This window comes from Sceloporus occidentalis, unplaced genomic scaffold (genome assembly GCF_023333645.1).
Source record: "Sceloporus occidentalis isolate IW3139 unplaced genomic scaffold, rSceOcc1.0.p SCAF_3, whole genome shotgun sequence".
Taxonomy (NCBI): domain Eukaryota; kingdom Metazoa; phylum Chordata; class Lepidosauria; order Squamata; family Phrynosomatidae; genus Sceloporus; species Sceloporus occidentalis.
The window spans coordinates 164,646,748-164,672,112 of record NW_028316983.1 but is presented as its reverse complement, the minus strand read 5'-3'; the positions used below and the strand labels follow the sequence as shown (position 1 = coordinate 164,672,112).

The 25,365-nt window shown below is 41.1% G+C and overlaps 2 protein-coding genes across 2 annotated transcripts in view; one reads left to right on the top strand and one right to left on the bottom strand.

The window, feature by feature from the left end:
* ADTRP (androgen dependent TFPI regulating protein) overlaps window positions 1-25,365 on the top strand; it is a 204,415-nt gene that overhangs the window by 59,961 nt on the left and 119,089 nt on the right. The gene's annotated exons all lie outside the window — the stretch shown is intronic.
* Window positions 6,066-19,610, bottom strand: LOC149317049 (transmembrane protein 170B). Its single transcript, XM_089516724.1, has 3 exons — window positions 18,872-19,610; window positions 13,852-14,022; window positions 6,066-10,095 (listed from the first exon to the last, which is right to left on the bottom strand). Exons 1-3 carry the CDS (start codon window positions 19,101-19,103, stop codon window positions 9,965-9,967), a joined length of 534 nt encoding a protein of 177 aa, XP_089372850.1. The 5' UTR covers window positions 19,104-19,610; the 3' UTR covers window positions 6,066-9,964.

Genomic DNA, 25,365 nt, shown 5'->3' with positions numbered 1-25,365 from the left:
CCCCTAGAGCTTCTTCCTACAGCCAACTGACTGGTGGCTGTCTTGAAAATGATTTCCCCCCAAAACTATCCCTCTCTTACAGGATAATACATACAGTGTAAGTGACAAGGGCATATTTTACAACATGTTCACGTATCAAGACAAATGTGAACCCATCAGGTGGGATATTTTGAAACAGAGGTATAGGAAATAGCTGTATGGAAAGAATACTGAATTTCATGGAGAGTAAGACTTGCCAACAACCTTTGCAAACATTACTTTACATGTGTTTTTAGGGACAACACTGTTGCACTTTAGAGGCCACTAGAAGTAGAAAATAAGTAGTTTCAAAAGCAACACATATACACAATAGGCACTCTTAGGTAGCAATTCAAAATCCTTTCTGAATTCAGATGTTTTATTTAGGAGATAATAATTTTCATTCAAATGTTCCTCTTGCAAAAAGAAGACCTCCTTTTGTTTACAATGGTTACTGGGCCCCAGTGGAAGCTTTTGGCTGGAGAAGTGGAACATGACAGTGATTTTCTTGAAGTTCCCTTCCTTTGGTAGCCTTCAGTATCATGCATCATGTTCCAGAAGATCTCACAAATTGCTGCCTTATCCTCTTCTTCCAGTGTCTGAAGAACCTGGGTCACATCTGGATACAACCCAATGTGCACAACTGACATTTTTCAATTCTGTTGTGAAGACAGGCTATACAACTTCGTAAGAATTGTTCACTATAGTAATATAATGCACTATTTTTAACATTGTATATTTTAAATTTTGTATGTTTTAAAATATTTTACAGTTTTAATTGGATTATTTTAATTGGTTTTAAGTGTTGGTTTTTTGTGTGTGTGTGTGTGTGTGTTGTAAGCTGCCTTGGGTCCCAACTTGGGAGAAAGGCGGGATAAATAAATAAATAAATAAATAAATAAATATTTAAATTTCAATTAGTTACCCAGGCTTTCACCTGAAAACATTAGTTACCCAGGTGATTTTTTTCAGTATCAAATTGACTCTCCAGTTGAGAAACAGATGAGAATCAACAATCATTGCGTAAGTCTATGTTTATACCCATTAGAGATTAAAATTCAGATATGATATACGTGTTGTGAAATACATCAAATGATGTATCATAGGAATATGTTCAATGCACTATGTCTAGGATTCCTAAAGAATTTAGGACACTATAATGGTGTCTCTGAATTCAACCATTTGCTTTCACTTACATAAAAGAGTAAGTGTCATCTATTTCTACAAGGAAAAAGGGATGAACTTGAAACTCATGTCTTCGCAAGAGTAAAACATGTCAGCTGCCTTCAGCACTGGGTGACTTGAGCAGCTTACAGCGCCTTATAAAAGGAATCCCTGCAATCCTTGTTGCATTTTCACAACTCACACTTCACTTAGAATAACACTGTATCTTTGATTTGAAATAATTCCTACAATATAAGAATATGTTCTTGTCTTATATGTGATAGATAGGAACCTTTACTTGAAGTAATCTGTCGCTTAATCATTAAGTCTGTTAAAAGGAAGTCTGATGTACAGGTAAGAAAATTTCACCTCTGCTGTTAATTCAATGACTGTATACACTCATATATAAGTCTAGAAATTTAGGTCAAAGAATTGACCCCCAAAAACTGAGTAGACTTATCCATGGGTCAATTAAAGTACTGTATGTTATCTCACATTTAAAAGAAGGAGCCATCCCCTGGTGAAAGGGGTATAATCTGTCCTGAAAGCACTGATTCTCTCATCCATCCAGCCTTAAGAGTGAGCACCAAGAGTTATGTCTGCTGAAATTTTTGTTAACTTTTTTTGACATTGTTTTGCTTTGCTTCATCATTTAGGTTCTTTGTTTTATGGCCCTAAATTTTACCCTCGACTTAGCCATGGGTCATATAAAAATCCATAATTATAGTTGAGTATATATGGTACAGAGCTTTCAGTCATACTATACCATTTTAACTCCTTTGTCTGGTTCCTCACAAGTCACATTAAAGTATAAAAAGAGTCATCTTGTACATATCATTTGTACGGCATACAAAACTGTATAATGAGGGTCAAATTTTTATGTAATTCCATCTATCTGGAATATCCTTTAGCTAATAAGACAGCTGATTTGAAAACATGAAGACTAAAACCCATAAAATCACATAAATGTGAACATCTGAACAAGCGGCAGTTGATTTTATCCACAGTGGACAGATCTCCGTTAAGAAAGTGCTTTTAACAAGTTTATAATGATGACAAATCAAGCCATCTGCAAATGTTTTCCATTCAGCTATACAAAATTAAGCAATTCTCTTTCATACATTGTATTAGAGCACTGAAGGAAATGGAGATGCTTAGTTGCAATAATATTAATTTTTGGTTTTGATTCGATGGACCATTTCTGTAATGAAGCATCCAGAATTTTTCCTTCATTAACTGAATAGAACCCAATCCAAAACATAGGACAAATCAATGCAAGCAATTATTCATTAGGCATCAGACATTTAAGGCACAGGATGCTTCCACAACCAAAAAGGAAACTACACCAAAAAGAATAGTACTATGTATGCTTTCCTTCTGAATGAAAATGGACATTTACATGTGCTTAGACTGCATCCTAAGCATGCCAACCAAATGCTCTATTAGCACTTTAACAGAGCAATTCTTGCTCAGAAAAGTACCAGCTGCATAAGACTGGAAATAGGTCGAAACCTCTTGCATCTGCTGAGCTGTTCTTCTGCAGCTGAAATGCCCTTACGCTCACATAATCCACTTCTGTTTGCTGATCTCAGATAGATATGCCAGTACAGCTGAGATCAGACAGCAGAAAAGCCAAAAAGAGGGCAGAGTGAAGAGGGAGCTGATTTATGCAAGATCCAGATTTCCTTCAAACCAGGGACACAGCCACAATACCAACACAAAGTTAGGCTAGGAATAGTCCTACTAATTTCCAATACTGAAGCAAAATTGTTCTATAAACTAAGTTTGGATTGAACACAGCTTCAGCAAGCTTAGTTTCTGCCTCATTCATTTTGGTGAGTTAATACTGCATTCCAAGTTAGTTATGGGAAATATTTTCTGAGAGTAGAAGAGGATCAGTGGATACTTTGAAAGTGAAAATTTTTAATTATTTTAAAAGATAATACGCAGCCTTTTAATCAGCAGCAGCATAGTGGTTTGAGTGCTGGACTACAACTCTGGAGTGTTACCTGCATGGGGGTGGTAGAGCCTCCACTGACAGCAGCAATCTATCTTTAATTAATTTGGGGAATACACTCATCCCTCCACATTCACTGGGGTTGGGGTAAAACAAAAGCACTATGTTTTTACCTGGCACAACACCTCTCTAGGTCCTCCAGTACAACTCTGTGGTCAACATCTGCCAGACTTTGACCACAGAATTGCGCTGGAGGAGCTACAAATGCCTAGTGGAGTGTTTTCTCTAGGAATCTCTAGGTCCTTCAGTGTGACTTTGGTTAACGTTGACCATAGAGTTGTGCTGGTGGACTTTCATATTCCTAAAGAGAACATATTAATAAAATCCGTGAATAATCAAATCTGCAAAAGTCAAAGCCACAAATGTGGAGGGACGAGCATATTTAATTTGGCTTTGTGAGTATCAGTAATGTATGCAAAAACTAAGCACTAGCTTCATGGGTAATAACTGATAAAGGGCCGTTCCGCACGAGCATAAAGTACGTCTCCAGGACATACTAGGGTTAGGAAAGGGCGTGCTTTACACACGGCCCCTAACCCTAGTACGTCCTGGGGACGTACAAAATGGCGGCACCCGTTCTACATGGGCACCGCCATCTTGACGTAGCGGATGCTCAGCATCTGCATGTTGCGCAGCGCTAATGACGCCGCAAGCGCACCATTGGTGCCTTGCGGTGTCATTAGCGCACCGCAACAAGAAGCGCCATTTTTGCGCTTCTTTTTGCGGCGCCGGGGAGCCTCACAGTTTGGCCGCTGGGGCGTCGCTAATGGCGGCGGTGGCACACCGACGCTTTCAGGCAGTCTTTAACGCGCCAAGCATATGGAAGCTACAAGAACTTTTATTAAAGGAAATATGAAAGAATACATGCATGAAAATAACCTATTCAAATAATCAGCATACAAAGCTAACTGAAACAGAAAAGTGAAAGGGAATAGCAGAGTTTTAGGGTTCAATGAGGTAATAGCTACCTGTCTTGAAGAAAAGGATCCAAGAAAAGCAGGGAAGTATGAAGATTCAAGCTGCGAACCTTGAGAATGGAGGTTTCATGAGATGGAAGGAAACAGACAAAGAACTCAAACTAAGGGCAACAGTCATATACATGCGAGATGAGTTGGGGTGACTGCAGAAACGGTTACATTTTGTGGTAATATTTATACCCTTAAAACCAACCCCAATCCACAGAGGTTCAGTGGGAAACCAAAAGCTTGATTGCTCCTCAACAGAACCTGAAAAGATTTCCAAAGTGGAAAGTCTGTTTTGATTTTTGGGAGATGAGAGGGGTTTGATTTTGATCAATGATGCTTCATGGACTTTACAACACCTAGACAAAATCTGCAGTCCCCGCACTGAGAGGCAGGGAAGGGGTGTTTAGGAATACATGAAAGGGTGATCCTTGTCTTGTTTGATGTGGCAGAACTCGTTTTGGCTTTCGGTTTCCATCAGAAATGCAGAGTAGGAGTGTGCATGTGTGGTGGTGCTTCCAGCAGCTCCTCTATCCCCACACCTTTCCACATGGTGGGGCTACGTGCCATTCACACTACCTATTTCAGTGCTATGTATGTCATCACAACCGTGTCCGTTAATGCTGCACCTACTGTCATACCAAACTATAGCTGGATTACTAAATATATAATGAATGTCCAGACACTTACAGGACACAAGGGTTTGATTCCCAGCTCAGACATGGAAACCCACTGGGTGGCCTTGGCAAACCACTCTCTCTCAGCCTCAGGAGAAGGCAATGGCAAACCACCTCTGCACAAATCTTGCCAAGAAAACTCCATGATAGGTATGCCTTAGGATTACCCTAAGTCAGAAATGACTTTGAAGGCACACAGTACACACAACAACCAGTTACAGATCAGTAGCCAGAGTTTGAATTCAACTCTGCTAGAAGGAAATGAAACTGGTACAGCTTACTGGAGGAGAAACAATCTTTCAGACTTTTAAACATTAATGTAACTGTGCATTGTTATTCTTAGCAATTCAGTCATGGAGGAAACATCTAGGTAAAAGCTGAAATTGAAGATCTGGCCTCACACAGACAGTATGCTGATTTTAACTCTGCTCATATTTTTATTTACAGAAAGTTTAGTATTAAACTGTAAAGTCAAAATTCTATTTCACGGTTTCCAAAATGTGCCCAGCCATTTTGGACCTAACAGTGTGGCATTTCTCTTCCGCACATCTATGAAGAGAACATATTCATTTGAACTGTATAATCAGAAGAATATTAAGGACTTTTTCCATGTGGCATTACACTATTTTATTTTCCATACTGTGAAGTAAAGACAAAGACAAATTTCTCATGTTTTTATCACTACCACTTCACTTGTTCAGTTTTATTAACATGAATGGAAGAAGAGGCACACACAGTACCTTCAGGACCATTATGAAAAGTCAGTTTCAAACTTGTAGTCACCATTCATTTTCTCTGTTTTTCTCTATCTAAAAGAACACTGTGATCTATAAAAATGCTGGCTTAAAACTGTTGATCTCAAAAAAGCTTTTTCAGTTGAAACCCAGTGTGTGCATCTCAGTTTTGTTGCCTAGCACAGATATGAAACCAACATGTTAAGGCTGAAAACTAGGAAATCTCAAATGGAAGAATCATGTGGTGCTGTGACTTTCCAGTTCTATCCCCAACCCCAAAGTAATCACGATACTTGGAGGAACTTTAAAAAAAAGGTCAGATGTCCACATACAAAAATATTTCTTGCATAGGGCCCAAGTTTCTCATATCCACTACTGTGCCAGTCCTCTAAGAATCTGGATGACATGTACAAGCTGCCTTATAATATTCAGCTTAAATTATAATGGAGCAACAAGACTATATAAAGAGAGTTATCCATACTTCAAACATAACTAATTTTAAAAATCAGTTTAATCATACAGAAGGCTGATTGTTTGATTATATTACAATACAACAAAAATATGCAAGCTTCAAGTAGAAATAAGTATCATATTGAAACAAAATATAACAAAGTGCAAAACTGAAGAGGAAACACTACTGCTTTCCTCAGATTTAATCAAGAAAAATATATTTAAAATGCTATATTACAGACAAATACACACATACTAAACCATCTCTTTGGCCAATATTTTTACAAATTAATCCAAACCAATTTTACTTGTGGCTCTGAATAAATAAAGGATACCAAGAATGCCAATGTGATGTTAAAGATCACATCATGAAACTTAAGCTATTTTAAAGAAAGAACTAAATAATACCTGGAAAAGTTTATTTTGAATAACATGACATTGCCATCTGTCATTAAAACAGTTACTAGCAATTCACACATCGGTATTGCATAAAAGTTCACACTGGGTTCTTTTTAAGAATGCTCCTCAGATAGCACATTTAATTATTCACTCAGATGAATTTTGGAAGATTAGTATAAATATTTCCCTTCATTTCTTCAGTAGCTTTAGGTATTGTTATGCTGTTCATACAAAGGATTTTTCATTCTGAAGTAAAGCACACTACTATAAACTTGCAAGGTTAATACACAGAAATTCATTCCTTCAGAACATGAAAAAACTGTCCCATTAACATATAACTTTCAAGTCTTACTCTAGAACATATTGCTATGGAACACATTTCTATGATTTCTTCATTCCTGTTTTATTATAGAAAACAGTTTTTAAAATGCACTGAGCAACTAACTCTGCAATCACTTCAAAATACAAGTTGGATGTATCCTGTTCAAAAGTATAAGGCCAGGTTTCTTCACTACTGGTTCTTATCGCATGTTGAAACATATAATTTGATATCCATTACTGATATCTAGTACTTTACCATCTTTTATAGAAAAAGAGCAATTATGTACATTGATTTATCCTAAAAACATCCCAACAGCTGTGTCTTACAAGGCATGATCTACAATTGCTTTCTGTTGCAAAAACAGTCCTATTTAGCTCTTCTGAACATAACCTTTATTTTGATGGTCATTATATTGTTTGTGCCAAATATGTGTTGCATTTTAACACAAAGTGTATACCTAGGCTATAAATTATTCCCAGCCTAGACTTAATACTGATGAGATTTGTTTCACGTGAACACTACTAAAGTTTTGTCAGAATGAGGCAGTCATAAACAACATAGAAAGCATGAAAATACATTTCTGCATATAGCCCTAAAGTCAATGGATTTAAACATTTACAGATACATTTTTCACAACTGTCTTTAGTACTGGAGCCTGAGAAGTGCTTGCTTTGTAGCATCATTATATTACTACAGATAACACTAGATATCAAACCACTTCACACGTAACATTCACAACAGCATCACATACAGCATGTTCTGATGCTCGATAAAATATTGAAACCAAGATGCAGTTTTCTAACTACAAAGCCCTGAAGATATACAGTGTTATACTTCCCCCAATTAAGTTTTAAAAAAACTTTCTGCACTGACTTGAATTGGGATAGTCTCTTCCAAGACTTGTCCTTCACTCCCATTTTCAATATTGACACTGATATCACATCCAACCACACTGCCTAACAGCTAATCTAAGAGTAGAGACAGAACAGCAGTACAACAGACAAGATAGAAATTTTTTTCTAACATATACTCAAGGCACTATAAATTAAATATTGTATCCTACTGAATGTTTAAAATATACCTTGGTGTATACCTAAAATAAAAATGATGAAATATGCTGATGTTCCCCCTGCCACAAATATCTAGATTAATGCTGTTTCCATTCTCCCATTAGTGGCAGACAAAGTTCTCCAAAAGTCACAGAGGAAGCTCCAGTTATACCTCCAGGTCCTTGTAGGATAGCAGCCTATTGATAAAAATGTAAGACTGAATAAAGGACAAAAGTGAATGTTCTTTTTTAAATGCCATCTCTAGACCAAAGTAAACAAAATAATGTCTACCACTAATTCATTATTATATATAAATACAATTTTTACCATAATATTTAGAAAGGTTGTGGAACAAAGCACTGTGCTGTTGAAATATTATTGCTGCAGGTATGATTTCTGTAAGCATCAACTTCCTCTATCATGTCAGTTTGTAACCATGTCTCTCTCTTCCTTCCATATGCATATATAGACTGCTTATTTCAATAAAAGAACATTAAAGGCTAACTCCCACATTGTCCGCTTAAGGAAGGAAAATATGAAATCAAGCCCTCCCTCCACCTGTATTAGCAGTCAGATTCAAGGAGCAGAAGCAATAGCAAAAGCAGTATCACTTAAGAATCCTCCTTTCTTTTTGTGTCTGCCTAGTTTGTTCGACATTTCCACCAAGGACGACCACCCTGTTCAGAGAAAATCAGCTGCAGAGAGAAGGTGGTGCTATTGACAAGGATCCAAATAGTTGGTCACCTAGGGATCTTTGATAACATACTGAATGCTTGCCCAGCTATTGTCTCCAGAAGATACTGAAACAGACAGTGGGGGTTTAATTGCTTCTGTGCTCTCATTAAGAGGACAGTCCAATATTCACTCCTTTGCCATATTTGCTTTTGTCCATTTAAACAGGTGCCTTGTCACTTTGCACTACTAATGTTTTATAGTAAAGACATTACATTCACACCACCATTGCTTTCGTTAAAACAATGCAAACAAATACACACAGAGAGACCATGCGTGACAGCACAGGTCTACTGGAAGCAGGGCATATGAAAGTCACATATAATCAGGAACCAACTTAAATGGTGAACTGAACATTTAAAAATTGTCCTCTTTTTGATACTGACAGTTTAGAAGAATTATTTCCCTCATGTCCAAAAAAAAGTCCCCTTTCAGCTTTTTTCAATTTTTCATTTTAACTTTGGGCCATATGCTAAATATGTGCTTTTCACAAATCATGACTCCTTCTAGTTTTAAAATGACATTTACAGTCATGTTTACCCATTACAATAAACATTAACACACCTGGTTTTCTGATAGAAAATCAGTTATGTTTAGAAAATTATGGAACACAATAGACAACCTTTTTTAAAAAAACACAACTAAAGTTTTCCAAAATAATTTAGGTTTCATTTCAAGAGATGTTTGGTCATTTTACTCATGTTGCTTCTGTTAAACCTAGAACAACATCTTGGGATATACAATGAATGGATAGTGATGAAAGAAAGAAAAAATACTGAAGAGCTGGTTTTTAGTAAAAGTGGTATATCTTAATAATCCCTTTTCAATTAACTCCTACATTGGCTGAATCACATTCATGTTCTTACTAGAATTTTGTTTCAGTCACTGAATCCCAGCAATACTCATATGTAATTAAATTCTCAAGTAACTCCCTCCCCTCATCCTGCCATAAGCTTGGTAACGTTCTGCATTGAGTGGAGTTTAGCTGTTATGATAAGCACGTGCCTTGTTGATGTACCTGAATTTTTTAAAACTATGTTTGCAGCACTCAATTACACATTACTAAACATTTAAGTGGTCACACGATCAGTCTTTAACTTTACATTTGGCACATTTTTCCACTCTTCAGAAATGCCCCTGTATTTTCTTCAATACTGTTATGAACAATGATCACATCAGCAACGTTTGCCTGATTAGCAGCTTCACAAGGTGCTTTATCTTGCAGCTTCTCCTAAACTGATCACACTTTGCCTATGACAGAGGCACATTAGGTGCAGTGCAGTAGTGTGTCATTTTTGGACTGTAGAGGGAAGTATTTTCCAAATGGATGAGACCTCTAACTTTTCAGTCCATGTAGTATTTCTTGTTGTATTTCCAAACCATCAGCTACTAAAGCTTCAAAGCAGACTTTCTCCTTTTATAAACAGCTTCACAGAAGATTCAAAGTGTAGCAAGAATCCTTGAAAATGAAATTATTAGTGTCAGTACAGTCTGCCCTACTCCAAACACAAGTGCTTCCAAAGGAGCCATACTTTTCCCAGCTACTCTGTAAATTCCTGCCACAGCTGCACCTAAAAGGCACAAGGAAGAAAAAGGGGGAATTACCAAACAATATCAAATAAACTTAGAAATCATAACACTATCATATTCTCCAATGTTAATATTTTATTACACAACACTAAAAAATACATATTGGATTGTTCCACATTCCTGACTAAGACAGTTCTGAAGATCAACTTTACTAAAATATAGGAGAACACTCTGCATTTGAAGGCATGATTGAATTACACTCATCCCTCCACATTTGCAGCTTTTGAGGATATGATTATTCACGGATTTTATTAATGTGTTCTCTCTAGAAATATCTAGGTCCTCCAGTGCAATTCTATGGTGTCCAAAGGTGTCACTGAAGGACTTAGAGATTCCTAGAGAAAACACTCCACTAGGCATTTGTAGCTTCTCCAGTGCAATTCTATGGTCAATGTCTGGCAGATGTTGACCACAGAGTTGATCTGGAGGGCTTAGAGATTTTTAGAGAGGTGTTCTCAAATAAAAACAAAGCCTTTTGTTGTTATTTGTGGTTTTTCCACATTCACGGGGGTCCTGTGCCCCTAACCCCAATGAATGTAGAGGGACAAGCGTAAAGGAAAGCACTTAGCTATGTCCTGTTTGTCTGAATGTCAGATGGACAGCCATGTGCTTAACTTTATAATTCATATTAGATAGGCTTAAACTGCTTAGTTTTGCCTTGACTATGCAAAATCTGTATTTAAAAACTTGGAAATTTGTATGTGCACACAATATTTAGGCTATCTAGAAAATGAGTTAATTTTGGTTCTCCATTAACTTTATTAAACAAGAGCCCAGTTCTGCAATGACCATTGTTGGTTTGGCAGCAAGTCTTGTAGATAAACATACTGAAATATATATGTGTTAATTTCATTGTATACTCTCTGGCTAACTGACCTAAACTCTCTGGCATACAGATCTTTATGTCCATGCTGAATTTTTTTAAACTTTTCAGTCTTGCGAAGACCCTCCATGCAGCAGACCTGGACAAAGACTTTATCATACTGGATAAGTCAAAGACCAAAATCGGAAGACAGTTGTGGAAAATGAAACCACTAAATAAATCTACTGATATTGTCCTAGATATCTGTTATATGCTAGAAACTACCCACATTTAATCAAAAGCAAAAGTATAGAAAAGAATAGGAGAAACAGTAAACAGTTATGCCTAACAACATCTGTTTGTACTATTGTGATGAATTTGTAAAATGGCATACACACATAGGGGCTTGTTCTGTGTCTTTATGCCACACTGGAAATTTAAAATTGTTGTTGTTGTAGCTGTTATGTGCTGTCAAGTTGGCTTTGACCCTATGAATGAGAGACCTTCAGGAGAAGCTGTTCCTAAAAACTGTGCCCGAGTCTTGAAAACTCAGACGTGGCTTCCTTGATTGACTCAATACTGAGGTCTTCCCCTTATCCTACTGAAAGACTGAGTACTGCCAGTTTTCAGTGGCTATTTAGAAGCTTCTTCATCCTAAATATGAATAAGAAATGGAAATAAAATATAAAAATGAACAGCTCTATTTGGAGTTAACTATTAGTTGGTCTTACTGCATTTCAAGTTTTGTTGTTGTTAACAGCCTTTGAGTTCATCTCAACCCCTCCAAGATCTCCTGTCCTCCAGTGCTCTGCTTAGTTCCTGTAATTTCATACCTGTGACTTTCTTAATAGAGTCCATCCATCTAGCATGCAGCCTTCCTCACTTTGTACTTCCCTCTACATTTCCTTGCATTATTGTGTTTTTCCTCAATGAGTCATGAATTCTCATGATGTGACCAAAGTATGACAGCCTCAGTTTAGACTTGGCTTTCAGTGAGATTTCTGACTTGTTCCATTCTAGGACCCATTTGTTTGTCTTTTTGGCTGTCCATGGAATCCTTAGCACTCCTCTCCAGCACCACATCTCAAATGAACTGATTTTCTTCCTATCCACTTTCTTAATTGTTCTCGCATCCATACATGGTGATGGATAATACAATGGCTTTTATGATTCTAACTTTTGTGTTCAGTTGTATATCTTTACATTTTAAGATCTTTCCTAGTTCTTTCAAAGCTGCCCTACCCATTCTTAGTTGTCTGATTTCTTGCCTACAAACCCCATTCCTCCTCATTGTCTAGTTTGAATTTGTGTAGATTCTCTGTGGTCATTATTTTATGTTCAACAGCAAGCCTGCCTTTGTGCTTTCTTCCTTAATTTTCCTTAGTAGTTGTTCTAGGTCTGGGATATTTTCTGGTAGCAGTATGGTGTCAGGGGCACAGTGGCTCAGTGGTTAGGATGCTGACTCTGACGATTGCAAGATCAGCAGGTCAGCAGTTTGAGGCCCAGGTGCTGCGTGACCAAGTCAGCTCCTGTTACTAGTCCCAGCTTCTGCCAACCTAGAAGTTTAAAAGCATGCAAAAGTGCAAGTAGATAAATAGGTACCACTTCAGTGGGAAGGTAATAGGGCTGGTCACATGACTATGGAGTTGTCTTCAGCTTAGTAACAGATGAGCACCACCCCCTATAGTTGGACATGACTAGACAATCTTGTCCTGGGAAAAACCTTTACCTTTAGTATGGTGTCATCTGCATATCTTAAGACTGTTGACATTCCTTCTTCCTATCTTCACTCCTCCTTCTGAGTCTAAACCTGCTCTTCATATGATATTTTCTGCATACAAGTTGAACAAATAGGGTGATAGAATGCAGCCTTGCATTACCCCTTTGCCAGTTGGGTACCATTTTGTTTCTCCATATTCTGTTCTGATAGTAGCCTTTTGTCTTAAGTACAGATTCCTCATCAGAACTATCAGATGTCTTGGCACTCCCATGTCTTTAAGAGCATTCCATAGCCTTTCATAATCTATATTTCAAGCATAGTCTTCTATATTTTAAAATCTAATTAACTTGCAATTTGGTTGGCTTGTGGTTTAATTCTAAAGCTGAACTCTACGCTGTAATAGTACAAATTTACTTTGAGATACTAAGAGTTCAGTGTGTATAGCCCATGTAATCAGGCAACTGTGTCCTGCTTGAACTGAAATGCTCACAATAGGAAAACCACCTAAAACAGGGCTGCTGTCTCCTATGATGCTGCACAAAGTGTTCCCTTAATACCTTTCCCCACTATTTGTTGCCAGAATTGCACAAACAATCCTACATGAGATTAGGTCAGAAACACTGTTGTAGCAAGATCAAAAGATGCTGACATTTGTAGTGGGTCTAAAGTGGTAATGTACAGTCCACTTTGACCATATCATTCTTTGGTTTTTGTGGCTGAAATTTGCTTTGTTGTACTTTCACATTCACCCAGTTATATGGCAACACCAGTTTTCGCTTTCAGAACAGCCATGCAGGAAATTACAAAAATATTTCATGTCTACCTATCTGTACCTAGAAAAAAGGACTGCTTCTCCAATGGGCCTGATCCGTTAATTATCCAAATGAATTATTATTTTCCTTGACAGATAAGTAACTATAATGCTACCATGATAGCTAGAGAATAAGAAAGTGAATGGTTCTCTTTATGACAGCTCTCTGGAGAACATAACTCTTTTCCAACAGTAGGCTCTCCTCTTCCTTCTGAAGAAGAAACAGCATATAAAAGCCATGGTAGTTTTATATGGCCTTTCCTCTCATGAACTGCAACCCTACTATAAGCCTCCTGCAATTCTAACATTATAAATAATGACACATTACATGAACAGTTACCAAAACAAGCAATTGTCATTTTCAAAAGGAGGAATAGCTGTATTTAAACATTTTAAAGACTTACTGGTTATCATTGCTCCAGTTACAGAACCCAGAAATCCAATGCTGATCACAATGACAGAGATTACTCTTCCTTGCCTATGCCTTTGTAGCATCACAAACATTAAAACTCCTGCGGCACCATGGACAAAGAGAGAGGAGAAGAGAGCCCATAGGAAAACCCAGTACCACATTTCTGAAAAAAAGAAAAGAAAGCAATCTAAGAGTAGGTTAACATTTCTGAGGAATTTTTATTGTTCAAAACAAAGAAAAACATGCCAACCATTAGTGTGAACAACTATAAAAAGACAAAACCATGCACAGTAGTAACCCATACCAAAGAACTCAATTTATCATGCTCTTATTTTGTGTATGGCCCATTTTCTTAAAATATTGTGCATTCTTTGGTCTCAGTATTATATTTCTACACTTTACTGTGAACCACTCAGAAAACTCCTTTATCAACTGGCAGTACACATGGTATAAATAAATATTAACAAACAAACAATACTAACAAATACAGCATGAACAAATTAAAACAACACCCCCACTCCCAGCCAAAGGGCTTCAGGGTTTAGCATGGCTGCCACACTGGACCCCGAAGTCATTGCCCTGTGCAGCACCCACTACTGCGGCCCAATGCAGTTGCTGGGAGAGTGGAAAGTGCCCTCTCTTGCTCAGTAGCTGTGCCAGTCCCTCCAGGTGTACTACCCCGCCAGGTGACACCTCCCTCTGGAGTGACACACAGTACAGTCTGTGCCCCTGCAGCTTCCTAGTGACACCACTGCCCATCAGTAATAGTCAGGGTGGGCTTGTTTGCTTTTACTTTTGAGCACTCTGGAATCATTTTTTGTAAATATCTGCTAGCCTTAAGAATTCATAGGACAACTATTAGGCTTGCCCCTCCAAGAAATTGTCTTTCATCCCTTTGTCTTATCAAGAAGATTCAAAATAGTTGGGCATGCTACAGTCCAGGGAGTATTTCTTGTCACAAGGTCAAGAATTTCTGGAATCTGTAAGATACAATGTGTATCATACCATCACCTCATTTCCAACATTTACCATTCAGTCACTGCCATACAGGAGGTGTTCGCTTACTAAAAGTTTGAAATCTATTCTGATAGTTCTGCAGGTTCCAGTTGGTAAAGTTAAACAGTTGTTTCTCTTTTTTGGTTATGCTTAGTTAACTACACTTGGCCGTGTTTGTCTTTGCATGTCTTGGGAATAAATCCACAGATGTTTCCGTCTTTTTATAGTTTGTCCATACTTGATAGTTATTTCTGGCATAAAAAAGTAAAATAAAAATAAAAAACATTGCTTTCATAAAGCATTATCGTCTCATTATGTAGAAGTACTGTTACTGGATATTGTTCTACTTACACAGATTTTATGTTGCTAAGGTACCTTGAAATAAATAAATGTAAGGAATATATTGAAATTATGTATGACCAAAGAAGGTAAACAGAGAGAGAGAGAAATAACGTAATGTAATATATCTCAGTGAAGTATGTTTTATTCAAGCAGTCTTTGCTAGGTTTGTGTGTGGGTTGCAATCTGTATTTTTAATAGCTTTTTCACCCTTTTACCATTTGTAGCTTCAGAAACAGCGCCTTCTCACAGATAGCTAGTTGTTCCTTTTATAATTGTGCAGCCTTTTGTTTTTCTCTTTACATTTTATTGCGATTAAAAATAACATAACATTACAAGTATTCATACAATACCACCAACATATCGTATCACAACCCATACTTTACAATATTAGTGTTATTACTTTATAATATTTACAACACCTATACTCCATCCAGTTTCTTAATCAGTTCTTTTATATTGTGTGTGTCACAAACAAAGGTTTTGGCACTTTTTATCCAGAGAGAAATATAGCCACCTTAGTCTACAGGGATTTCAATAAGACACGCTGGAAACCAGATCTGGGTTTATACACTATTCATGTAACATTTATTAAACATTTATACATATATACTGCATGCTTTGGTACCAAGAGCTCACACACCTTCTTCATGCCCATGCTACTATATCCTTTAGATTTTCTTTATTTCTATTCCTCTTTATGGATGGGAGAATAGGGTAAGCACACAGAATGCCACTCCTTTTTGGGCCAGAAAAAAGCCACTACTGCAGCTTTTCAGTGCTCCTGCACATCTGAACGCCATGCTGCCGGAGTGCTGTAAAACGTGTAACTGGCTGGATGGCTTCCTGCTGGCTTGGGGGCATGTGCTGTGCGTACACCATGCTTCCAAGCCAAAGGGAAGCCGGTGTATTGTGCCGGTCTCTACTGACCACAAGTCTCTTTTATGGAAGGAAGCCAGGATATAAACTCATTAACAAAAGCAGTAAGTAAGAGCTTCACACAAATTAGATCAACAGTTATTCTTACAGTACTGTTAGCAGGCTAATATTATTACTGAGTGGGAGTTCAGGCTAAGAATACCAGAACAGTAGTCCTTCAAGACCAGAACAAGGGTCCATCTATGCCCATGCATTTGGTTGCCTACAGTTTCCAACAATGGACAACCAGATGTTTCTGAGAAGCTCAAAAACAAGGAAAGTTTTATTCCACACTTTCCCACAGCATAAGAGGCATCCTGCCTGGCAATGGAGGCTGCAGTTATATCTAAATGCCATTGATGGAGCCATTCTCCATGAATCTGACTGATCTACTCAGCCAGTGGTCCTCATCACACCTGGGGCAGCAAAGTTCATCACTTTTCTATTCACTGTTCTCATGAATTTCCCCCACATTTTTTTATGAGGCAGGCTTGAGGGGCTCCTATGCACTCTCTCTATGCTATCTGGACATTCATTATCCTTTATCTTATCCACTGGGTAAGGTGGCTTCCACACTAGTGAGACAGCGAAGCCATTATTGGTTTTACCCTGAACTTTAAAGGTGCTAAATCTATTTGAGAGCTGGTTTTCAGCACCCTGGAAAGCTCCTTAAAAATTCTAGCTCAAAGCCCCGAACAGATTAATTGTGCCACTAGCATGCAACCAACCAACCCAAAGAGATCATACTCTAAACTTTGAAGATCCAAACACTAGTAGTTAATGGGCAGAACAGACATCTATGCAGTTACAGTTATAACTTTCATTATTTTAAGCAGAGCACATTGCATTGCTCAAGTTGTTGTAAGGCGTAATAAAGGAGTTAGAGACTGTCCGTATATTCACCAAAGAATTCCAGTTATGTTATTCCTACACCTTTACTGGCTAGTTTTAATTTAACCAGACAGCATTAGCAGTGACCTACATGAAAAGTGTTCATTAACCTTTAGTATTATAGCTACCTTGATATATTTCATTCATTCTGTTTTATTTTAACGCAGCCAAGCAAAAAAGTCTTGTAAATCAGAATTTGATCATCCAAGCTACTGCCATTGCACCCTTCCACTACCACTAATCTTAAACCCATGTTATTTTTCCCAAGGAGGTTTCATTCAACCTATGGGTGTTTTAGGAGACAATATTTCAAAAACCTCCGTTAACTCTTCCAGGAATGTGTCTGTGAGGCTGAGGGCTCATGCCTCTCGTTCCGTTTGGAAGCACAGAGCCAGGACCATGGAACTTGTCACAGGAAAAGGCAGGCCCCCTTGGGTACAGTGACAGGGCTGACGCTCAGTGAAAGTACACTTGTTTGCTTAATCAGGCTGCTGAGTCTGTGTAAATTTCAGTATGAACAAAATAATATTCCAAAGGAAAATGGCTTGTTCCTTTAGTGAAGTAAATATGATCTTCAAGGAGGATACCCTTCTGTGGTACGAAGATAGAGAATGCCTCTTCTAAGATAACACGGGAAGACATATGTGCAGAGGCAAGTTCCTTGCAGGGCATATGGCTCTATGGTAACCAGGGCATGTTAATCCCACCACAAATGTAAAGTCAAACCTCTAAAGCCCACCTTTCCCTAGGACCCAGGATTGTCTTAGGGCACTGCTTCCCAGGATCTCTGATAGGAGGAATTGGCAATTTCCCCCACAACATGCCAGGCACTAGCTTCATATCTGTGCTGACTGAGCAAAACTCTTTCTTTCTTGGGAACTCCCTGGGGACTTACCAGGGACTCCCTGTGGAGCAGCCCTGTCCTAGGCCAGCCTCTCCATATGAATCCAGCCTGGTCCAGTGGTTGGAGTATTGAGTTGAGTACTGTACAGCTCTGGAGCATATAAACCCACTGGCTGACCTTGTCCAAGTCACAATCTCTCAGCCTTAGAGAATGACGATAGCAAACCCCCTCTAAAGACTCTTGCCAAGAAAACCCCACAATGGGTCCACCTGAGGGTGGTCCTGAAGCGGAAACCACTTTAAGACATACAACAACAACCAACACTCACCCACAGCACCTCTCCCACAGCTCTCAAAGTCTAACCTTGCCCTCTGTGTCTGATAACATTTGCTGCAACCTGTCTTATCTCAGATTGCTCCCTAGGGCTCAAACAGTATATATCAGGCCACTGGGTTCAGTGTATTATTCTTATGGCATGAGCATTGGATTATGACTCTGGAGAACAGGGTTTGAACCCTTGCTTTGCCACAGAAACTTACTGGGTGACTTTGGGCAAGTCACTCTCTCTCAGCCTCAGGGAGCGCAAGAATCCTCCGAACCAATCTTGGCCCCTGATAAGTTCATCATGAGTTGGAAACTACTTGAAGGCATACATCAGCAACTAACACAAACCCACGGTGTAGTGCAGTGGTTCCTAATGCTGTGACCTTTTAATACAGTCCCTCATGTTGTGGTGACCCCCAATTGTAGAACTGTTAATACAACAACATCAAATATGTGTTTTCTGATGGTCTTAGGTGACTGAGCACCGCTCTTGTAGTGGGATAATAGACTAATATGCTGAATGTTTTCCCATGTTCACAAGGGTCTTGTGCCCCTAAACCTAGCCAATAGGGAGGGGCAAGTGTGTGTCTGTGTGTGTGTATGTATATATATGTATGTCTATATTATTATTATTATTATATGTGTGTGTGTGTATATATCTCTATCTCTCTCCCTCTCCCCCCCCGGGGGGCCTTCCTACCGGTGAGGTGCCGGAGGGCGGTGCCGTGGGCCCAGAGGCTGAGCACCTGCTGGACGGAGAGGTTGACCATGCCGCTGTCCGCCGCCTCCGCCTTCATGGCCGCGGTGGAAGGGGCCCTGGCGGCTCCGGGGCTCTGGCCAGGGGCAGCAGCAGGAGCAAAAGGCCTCGGGGTCCGGCGGGGGGTCGACGGGGAGGCGCGGGTCCGGTGGGCTCCCCTCTGCGGGGGAGACATCGAGGACGGCAGCGGGGGGGGCGGGCGGGCCAAGGCGACGACCCAGGAGGAGGCGGCCCTTCCTCCCTCCCTCCCTGTCTCTCCCTGTCTCAGGGGTCCGGCGCCGGAGGGAAGCGCCAAGACGACGCCTGGGCCCCAGCGGCCATCCCTCCGTCCCCGAGCCTCTTCCTCCTCCTCCTCCTCCTCCTCCTCCTCATGGCCCCTCCTGTCCTGAGGCGCGCGAGGGAGGCACCCGCCGCCAGACACCAGCAACCGCCTCTTTTTCCTCAACGGCCAACGACTTCGCTCCTCTGCGCACGCGCACACAGAGAGGGACGGCCCTCGCGCCGGGGAGGGGGAGTCGCCTGCGCATGCGCGCCACACGCTCACGACCGATTCTGCCTCCTATAGTGGTGGTTCTCAACCTTTGGTCTTACTATCGACGGTTTGGACTTCAGTACCCAGAAGCCCCAAGCCAACTCAGCTAATGGGAAGGGATTCTGGGGGATCGAGTCCAACGCTTGAGCCAGAGGACTAAAGAGAAGGCGGGAGGAGTGGGAGGTGGTGGAGCTGAGTGCGCATGCGCGCTACCTTGCTGGTCGTTGGCAGAGAGCGCGAGAGAATGAGCTGAGCCGAGCTGACGTTGATCTGCTTCGCGTTGGGGAGCCCCCTGGTGGTTAAGTGCCAGTACTGCAACCTGTCACAACCCCTCAAAGGTTGTGAATTCAATCCCAGCCAGGGCTCAGGCTGGACTCAGGCATTCATCCCTCCACAAAAAACTATGGATGCTGGCCTTCGACTTCATATTAATAACAATAATGTTTATTTACAAACGTTAAACATGGGGGTGCGGGCTCAAGTGGTTAAGACACCGACTCTATTGGTTGCAAGATTGGCAGGTTGGCAGTTCGAGGCCCGGGTGCCACATTGATGGGATGAGCTCCATCACCAGTCCCAGCTTCTGCCAACCTAGCAGTTCAAAAGCATGCAAATGCAAGAAGATAAATAGGTCCCATTTTGGCATGAAGACAGTGTTCTGGTTCACAATCAAAAGCATCTGGTTCCTTATCAAAAGGGCTGGAGCCCAATCAAAATGTAGAAGCCAGAGAACAGACATGGCTGGGTTTCAATGAAGACCCATCCCTGGATCTCCTGGGCCAGGCTTGTCTTTTGGCCCCAGACCATCCTTCTAGGAAGCATAACAAAAACTCCTCCCTTTAAGACAAAGTCAACGGCAAACATGCCAGGGACAATTTCAGCAGCATGTTTCATTGTGCCTGAAGTGATATCACTCCCAGCCACCATTTTGCCCTTCTTTCTTCCTCTTCTTTTTGTCTTCTTTTGGGGAGATGGGAGCGAGGATTCATAGGAGTAAACTGTTGCTTTTCTAGGCAGTTTGGGGAGATTTGGGACAATCTGGGAACAAAAAAAAAGCACCTTAAAAGGAGTTCATTTAAAGAAATTGGGAAGGAGAGGTTTAGAGGGATGGGGGCAAGGGTCTCCCTTTCCTCACAGGAGCAAAGGCATCAGTGGAAATCCCTTGGCCTTCTTGGTATTTCTACTTCGGCTCCCAGAAGTCCCAGAAAAGATTGCCAAGGGTAAGGGACTCGAGAAATCGTCCCAAAACTTGGGCATTTTCAAAGATCCCCTGCACTTGTGCCAAGGCAATTTTCTCCAACCTGGTGACCTCCAGATGTTCTGGATGACAGCTCTAATAATATCCAGGCAGTGTGTCTAATAGCCACTCTGTTCAGACCTGAAGTATCTTCCAGGTGCATTAGGCTACAGTTCATATCCTCATCCAAGTCTGGAATGTTACTTTTCAAATATACTTTGTTTCACCTGTTGCAACGTTTGGAAAAGTAACCCAAGGTCAGCAGGTTAACATTACTTTCCATGCTGCTTGTTATTTTTCAATTACTTTGTTACTTTTGGTGGGGAACCTTAGGGTGGATGAAAGAAAGAGGCAAAAGTCCCATTCAGGAGAGAAGTGGGATATAAATAAAATAAACAAATCCTGCCAAAATGCCACTTAAGATACACATAAAAGTAACTTTTGAGTGTTCTTAGAAATGCCTAATTACACTGATAAAATAACTTTTGTTTTTTGTTGTGTTGTTTTTTTAAACGTACCCCCCTTTTAACCCTTGGTACACCCCAAAATAACTATTTAGGGGTAACTTGTTTTAACTCATTGCTTCTAAGCTCTGGTTATCTCAGATGAGCACTGATCTGAGTAACTATTGGCCTGACTTGATGTAAGACGACTTCCTATGGTCCTATTCATATATTTTCTAGTTCTCAGAGTGGAAGATCTCCTAATGCTCTCTAGGGGCCCAGCCCAAAATCATAGGCACGTTACAGACTGCCCATTTGGGGCGGCCTGTAAGCGGCCCTTTCCCCACTGTATCGGGGTCTCAGCTGCCACAACAGCAGCCTCCGAGGCCCCGGTCCGCCGCTTTCCAGGCCGCGGGGAAGCGGCAAAAAGCCACTTCCCTGTGGCCTGGAAAGGGGTGTCCTTGGGGCTTCATGCCCCAAGGACACCCGATGGCAGCGGGGAGGAGGAGAAAGGGGCCGCTTGGCCCCTTTCTCCCTTGCATCCCTGGCGCAGCCGTCTAAAGGCTGCGCCAGGGACACAAACCTCAGAAGCGCCACGGAAAGGGCGCTGTAGGCGCCCTCACGTGGCACGACAACATCACATCCGCGCCACCTTGTTTGGAGGTGGCGCGTTCGTGATGTCATAATGGCGCCCCCATGTGGAATGGGTGCCGCCATTTTGTACGGACTGTGTCAGTACTAGGGTTAAGGGTGTCAGGAAGTGACACCCCTTTCTAACCCTAGCATGTCCCCAGGACGTACTTTTATGCCTGTTTGTAATGGGCCATAGAATCATAGAATCATAGAATCATAGCATTGGAAGAGACCACAAGGACCATCCAGTCCAACCCTCTGCCATGCAGGAACTCTCAATCAAGGCATCCTGACACATGGCCATCCAGCCTCTGCTTGAAAGTAACTTTCCCAAGGAAGCCGGGGGGGGGGGGGGGAAGGTTGACCTCCTTTCTGTATGCCCAGGAACTGGAAGGATAGCATGTCAGGCTCATACTAACCTGGCTAGGCCTATAGAATCATAGAGATGGAAGAGATCACAAGAGCCATCCAGTCCAACCCCATTCTGCCATGCAGGAACTCTCAATCAAAGCATCCCTGACAGATGGCCATCCAGCCTCTCTTTAAGACTTCCAAGGAAGGAGACTCCTCCATTCTCCATTGAGGGAGTATGTTCCACTGTCGAACAGCCTTTACTGTCAGGAGGTTCCTCCTAATGTTGATGTGGGATCTCTTGCATTATGAATAAAAAGATAGCCAGGATGGTGTAGTGGTTTGAATGTTGGACTATGACTCTGCGACACCAGGTTCAAATCCCCAACCAACCAGTCACTTATGGGATATAATATTCAGTCTTCAGGTATACATGCAGATGTATGAATGGAATGAAAATGAAATGGGATGCAGGAATAGACAAAACACACTGGCTATAGGACTGGGGTTTGGCTGCATGGTTTATGAAAAGGGACAAACTGTGCCAGTAGATGGCAGTGTTTTATATTTTATAACCAATGCCAACACACTCTGCTGAGTATTTTTTAAAAACATCCCACATTATTTTTGCATCTTTAAATAGCATCGGTCTTCTGGTATTCATTATGTGGGGAAATCTCAGCTTTAAATACTTTTTCCATCTTTACAGAAAGCACAGGCAGGGATTTGTTTCAAAGAATGGGATCTTTGTTTCTTTTTTTAAGTGATTGTGTGAATCTCTTTAAAATTAATACAGTAAATCCCAAATCTACACACATACATAATGAAAACCTATTAGCTTTAGAAGTTTATGGCACTGGGCTAATAAGAAATGAAGGTACAACAACAAAAATCCTTACCTAGTTCTAATCTGTTTTTACAGAGCAAAGGGTCAAGGAAAAAAGAGAGAATGGGGCTGTGTGAACAAAAATATATTCAGAGTTATTTTGGCAAGAAGCTCCATTGCCATTCCCCTTGCTGCTGTAGAGAAAATTCCTGTTCTTTCTTGCCTGGATGGAGAGCTTGGAAAGTTAATTTTAATAAAATGGCATGTTGAAGCAATCCATAACTGCAAAATGACAGAATGATGCTCTGGATTCCATTTTACTCTTCATGAGAACCAAGTTTCCAAACTCCGCTTGGATAGTGAAGTGAAGAGTTCTTTCCCTCCCTGAAGGCTGGAGCAGTTCAGAGCATCCAAATGTAAGCTCTGAGAAAATGTTTCATTCTTTCCCTTCAGCTGAGGAGTATGAGAACCTCTGGCTTTCACATATGTGCAGTTTGGAGCTTGGAAAATTTATTTTGGGGGGGCTATAGTTGTGGCCATGCTGGTTGGGGCTTTCTGGAAGCATCCACTGCACATAAGTTTTCTAAGCTCTGATGCAATAACATCAATGGCTCTTAAGGAAAGCTCAAGCAAATTCATGAAGGTTAAGTTGACCAGCCTGTTTATCATATGTTTACTAGTTAAATTTATCATAGGACCTTATCACACGTGGGGGGTTTGCAGCTCAGATCCACAGTCACTCCTGTTCTAGCAATGCAAAACGTGATGTTTTTTCACACCAGATCCAGAGTCACTCCTGTCTAACAATGCGAATTAAGGTTAACGTGATGATTTACGACACCTGGTTGCCTTTCCGCTGCCCTTCCGAACTGAGGGGGAAGCTGAGTCAGTTCTATTCCAAGCAAGTCACGTGATGCGGATTCAAGCAAAGGGGAGTGAGTGCATATTGTATTACCACACTGGAGGGTTCAACTATTCAAATCGGCACCCTTGCACATGCTCAGTGGAGCTCTGGACGCTGCCCTCCTTCCCTGCCCCACCTTAGCTGTCATCCTTGATCAGGGTGAAGAAGCAGTCAGGGGATGATGGGATAGGTGGCAGATTGGCAGAGAGGATGAGATGGGGATGCAGGAGCAGTCAGGGGATGATGGGATGGATGGCAGGGGGTCGCTGGGGCCAGGACTGGGATGCAGGAGAAGGCAGGGGATGATGGGATAGGTCACTGGGGGTCGCTGGGGCCAGGATCAGGATGCAGGAGAAGGCAGGGGATGATGGGATGGGTGCCTGGGGCCAGGATTGGGATGCAGGAGAAGGAAGGGGATGATGGGATAGGTTGCTGGGGTCATTGGGGCCAGGATTGGGATGTAGGAGAATGCAGAGGATGATGGGATGGGTGGCAGGGTGGCAGAGGGGGTGAGATGGGGTGAAGGAAGAGGGGAATGATGGAGCAGGATGCAGGGGGCCAAGGGGGGTGACATTGAAGTGGTTTTCCACACCAGACCAATCTGAAGTGAAATCGAAGTGAGCTTGAATGCGAATTCTGTGAATTCACTTTTTTTCTGAATTCATCAAAATGAGGGGTCACTTTGGAATCACTGCAGAAGCACCACGGAAGGAGCGCCCATAGAAAGGAATATCATCTGATAACACATTCACGTTATGACATGAATCTGCATCATTGGACTGGCACTCACGTTGGAACTGACCTGCAAAAGCTCTAAAAATCTCTGTGTGATAAACCTCAGAGAAACATTACGTTGGTAGGTACCCATTTTGTCCAACCCCCATCAACACAAGACTCTACAGCTAAAGCATCCTTGATAGGTGGTCATCTAACCTCTCTTTATGCACAAGAAAGGAGAGCCTACTACCTTCAGGTTGAACAGGTCTTAAGGCCAAGAAATTCTTCATAAGGTTTAATTAGAATCTCCTTTCTAGAAATTTGAACCCACTGATTCAGATCCTGGAGCAACAGAAAACAAGTTTTCCCCATGTTCCCCATCACATACTCATCTCCCTCAGCATGTCTTCATAGAGCATAGTATCTGCAACCTTTACTATGACTGTCCTCCTGTGGACTGGTTCCAGCTTGTTGAAATACTCCTTAAACTGTGGAGCCTAAGACTAGGCACTATGAATATTTATATTGGCCCCATACAGACAGGCCAAAATAAAGCTGCTTCGGGTCACTTTGGAGGTATGCTGTTTAAATGATGCATGCGTCCTAAGAGTCTGGAAACTGCACCAATGTCACGATTCAGTGCTAATGACTGGAGTGTAGCTTTGGTGCAGCTTCCAGACTCTTAGGACACATGCATCATTGAAACAGCATACCTCCAAAGTGACCCGAAGCAGCTCTATTTGGGCAGTCTGTATGGGACCATTGTTTACTAGTAATATTAATATGAGTTATAA

Excerpts from the sequence above, each read along its gene's own strand:
- LOC149317049 (XM_089516724.1), bottom strand. The coding sequence starts at position 19,103 with ATGTCTCCCCCGCAGAGGGGAGCCCACCGGACCCGCGCCTCCCCGTCG. Across the intron at positions 14,023-18,871 it reads CGCCCTCCGGCACCTCACCG|AAATGTGGTACTGGGTTTTC; the intron begins GTAGGAAGGCCC and ends TCTTTTTTTCAG. Across the intron at positions 10,096-13,851 it reads AACTGGAGCAATGATAACCA|GTGCAGCTGTGGCAGGAATT; the intron begins GTAAGTCTTTAA and ends TGTGCCTTTTAG.